General features: G+C 33.3%; 1 protein-coding gene across 1 annotated transcript; it reads left to right on the top strand.

Annotated features, from left to right (window-relative positions):
* Window positions 1-1,121: 1,121 nt before the first annotated feature.
* LOC114651023 (olfactory receptor 11-like) lies at window positions 1,122-2,167 on the top strand. Its single transcript, XM_028800978.2, has one exon. It carries the CDS (start codon window positions 1,141-1,143, stop codon window positions 2,047-2,049), a length of 909 nt encoding a protein of 302 aa, XP_028656811.2. The 5' UTR covers window positions 1,122-1,140; the 3' UTR covers window positions 2,050-2,167.
* The last annotated feature ends 1,195 nt before the right edge of the window (window positions 2,168-3,362 follow it).

The raw sequence follows: 3,362 nt of genomic DNA, 5'->3' as shown, positions 1-3,362 counted from the left end.
TTGTAAAATAAACGCATGGTGCATTGTCCAAAGGAGTGTGGGAATTTCTAATACATAATGAAATGTATTTATTTTTTTTAACAATACCTTAATAATTTACACATTTCCACCAGGCTGTCCAAGTGGTATGTGTCCGAAAGTAAAATATATTGTGATGTGCAAGCTTTTTCCATTCTTTATATTATTTTCATCCATCCATCTTCTTCAGGACAGGGTTATGATGAAACTTGAGCATATACAGCAAACATCGGTCGAAAAGAAAGAATAGCACCTGCACAGAACGCCGGCCCATCGCCTATTTATAAACACCAACTGACCTAACCTGCATGTCTTTGGATTGTGCAGGGAAACAGGAGCACCTAAAGAAAAAAAAATCCTTAGTGTGTGGCATAGCAAACCGTGACACTCTAATCTTATCTAATAGAACAGGCTTATATTTTTTTTCTCCAGGTAAGTGGGATTTTGTTTAATGAAGTGTGTCAGACATTTTTCTGTTTGTTTTATAAACAATTACGTATTCGATTTCGTTCTATACGCTCTGTCGTAGTATATTTTGATATATGGTATTATGTGTACTTCATAGTACTTTCGCAACTTTTATTTTCCATTTAACAAGGGTTAAAGAATCACCTAAATGAAAATATCACTATTCGACTATTGTTCATTTGACTTGTGCTGCTTTTTTGTAAGGCGTGATTAACTAAACAGTACTGTACTTTATGCTGGCTCTTAAGATTGGTATTAGGAAACGTACGTAAAAGACTCGTATACACCGTAACGACTCTCGTTAATCGCTAAAATTGTTTTCAGGAAACGCACGCCACGACAGTATTAGCTGTTAGCTCTAGAGAATAAAATGGTCCCATACTATAGGTTAATTTTCTCAATTTAGTCACTGAACGTGAGACAAAACATTAATGCAACCTGTTCTGATATCTAAACCTATATACAATTTTTGATTTTATTCAAGTCGCACTCAGCATACTTTTAAAATTGCATTTGTTTACAGTAGTTTATATTTTTTAAATGCAGTTTTAAATTCATGTCTATAATGCCATAATTTGATATATATTTTTTTGTGTTTCAGATCAAATACAACTCATCAACTCCAAAATGACCGAATCTTCAGAAAACTCGTCAATGTTAATTTTGGAAGGTTTCAGTATTCTCCCAGAGCTTCGAGTCCCTGTTTTCATTTTATCTCTTGTTGTATATTCTGTGATTCTTGCCGGGAACTTAACACTTTTATTTGCAATTGTTTTCCATCGACAATTACATACACCGATGTATACGTTGCTTTCCAATATGATAATCTGCGACCTAATTGGAAGCACTGCTCTAATGCCCAGGTTGATGTATGGGGTTATGACAGAAGTTAAACAAATTTCGATTTATGCTTGTGTGATTCAGGCTTTTTGCATTCACTCATACGGAAGTGCTACTCAGCTTATACTAACCGTTATGGCTATAGACAGATACTTTGCGATTTGTAACCCTTTGCGATACCACGCGATTATGACTACCAAGACGACAGTCAAGCTTTGTTTGCTCGCCTGGGGAGTAGCTTTTGTTTTGCTTTTTATTCTCTTTTTTCTTACTTTAAGACTTCCGCGATGTAGATCACTTATAGTTCACGTGTATTGCTTCAATGGATCTTTATATTTATTATCTTGTGTTGACACAACTGTGAACAATATGTACGGTTTATTTGTCACATATTTTTTAAGCACGGTATCGTTTTCTGCAATTGCATTTACATACACTAAAATATTAATTACGTGCTTATTCAAAACAGAAAATAACAGTAAAAGCAAGGCAATCCACACGTGTTCTACTCATTTAAGTGTATATTTTCTTTTTGAAATAACAGCATTATTTTCAATTATAGCCCTAAGATTTCCAAATGTCTCACCAAATGCAATTAAAGCAATGGGAACTTTAATGGTTGTTTTGCCTCCGGTTGCTAACCCAATAATTTATGGTCTTAACACCAAAGAAATCCGTAATATTTTTACAAAGTGTATTAAAAATCGGATATTTAACCGGTGAATATATCAATCTATTGACTACTCTTTGGAAATAATGTTAGATGATTACAGTAATATGAATACCTCTGTTAAATTATTTATTGCTTGTGTAATGTCAGCAATTCTAATGTATAAACATCAGGATAGCCATTCTTATACGAAATCATTATAAATAAATTACAGATAAATTCAATAGGTTATTTTATGTTTTCAAATAGTGAAATTGTTAATTTAAAAAGTAAACATGTTTCATGGGGTATCAAAGAATTAAGTTTCTTTAATAAAAAAGAGAAACATAAAAGAAGAAACCACAAATATTGTTAAACAAATGATTACTGGAAGGTTGCAGGTTCAGTTCTTAACCTTCAGGTCTCAGCCTGGCAGATTTCAAGACACTAATCAAGTTAAATCTTAAATTTTACCGTAGAACATTTGTTCTGTGTTGTTTTCCCAATGAAAGGAGCACTAAAATTTAACAGGGCCATGTACACATATTTAAAAATATAGATATATTAGACAACAAAACCTCATAGGTGTAAAGCATACTTAGTCTCCTAACGTAAATGTTAAAGACCCTCAACATTTATATTGCATACCAAAAATTTTGATACATACATATGTTTACATTTCACTTACATACAACTGAAAATGGTCACATTTCACTAAATCATTAGAGTCCTCTGAAAAAATTTCAGATTTATATCATTCATCTGGCAGCCATGTACCTTTCTCAGCCAATAAGGCAGTGTAGACGCTAGCTGTTAAGATTGCTAGATTGGTGGTCAATACAGCCATTACTGATTTGTTTGGGAAAAGAGCTTCTTAATCCACTGTCTACCCTGACATTAACGCCCACTACAGTACATACTGTAGTGTGAAAAGCATTAAATTCACTTTAATTCTAGACAACATCAGCCTGGTGGAAATTGTTTTGCTTCCCCAGAATCAACAGAAATGCTAGATGCAAAACTGTATGAATTACCAACAGATTTACATTACAATGGATGACTACTATATCAGCATACCTAGTCTGACTTCTGAAGTGTGGGATGTGTTGGGATGATTGCATCAACTTTTTCCAGCATGTTGAGGAATATTGTGCTATTGTGCGTGATTGATATAAAGTTTAATATAGAAAGATAGGTTTATTTATTTGTAAAGGCATTTTGTTGGCTTTTGTGGTCAGTAAAAGCTTTTAGAGATTTCTTTGACACCATCTTATGTGCATTACTTGGATAAACCAAAAATCAAATGTTTCTATAAAATTCAAATTTGACCAATACTGTTGGCAACTGCTGTCTTCCGTTTATGGAAGAAGCAAAAAGTAAAACTTGG

Source organism: Erpetoichthys calabaricus, chromosome 4 (genome assembly GCF_900747795.2).
Source record: "Erpetoichthys calabaricus chromosome 4, fErpCal1.3, whole genome shotgun sequence".
NCBI classification, from domain to species: domain Eukaryota; kingdom Metazoa; phylum Chordata; class Cladistia; order Polypteriformes; family Polypteridae; genus Erpetoichthys; species Erpetoichthys calabaricus.
Note: the sequence above shows the minus strand (reverse complement) of the source record. Positions and strands in the feature narration are given on the sequence as shown.

Excerpts from the sequence above, each read along its gene's own strand:
- LOC114651023 (XM_028800978.2), top strand. The coding sequence starts at position 1,141 with ATGTTAATTTTGGAAGGTTTCAGTATTCTCCCAGAGCTTCGAGTCCCT.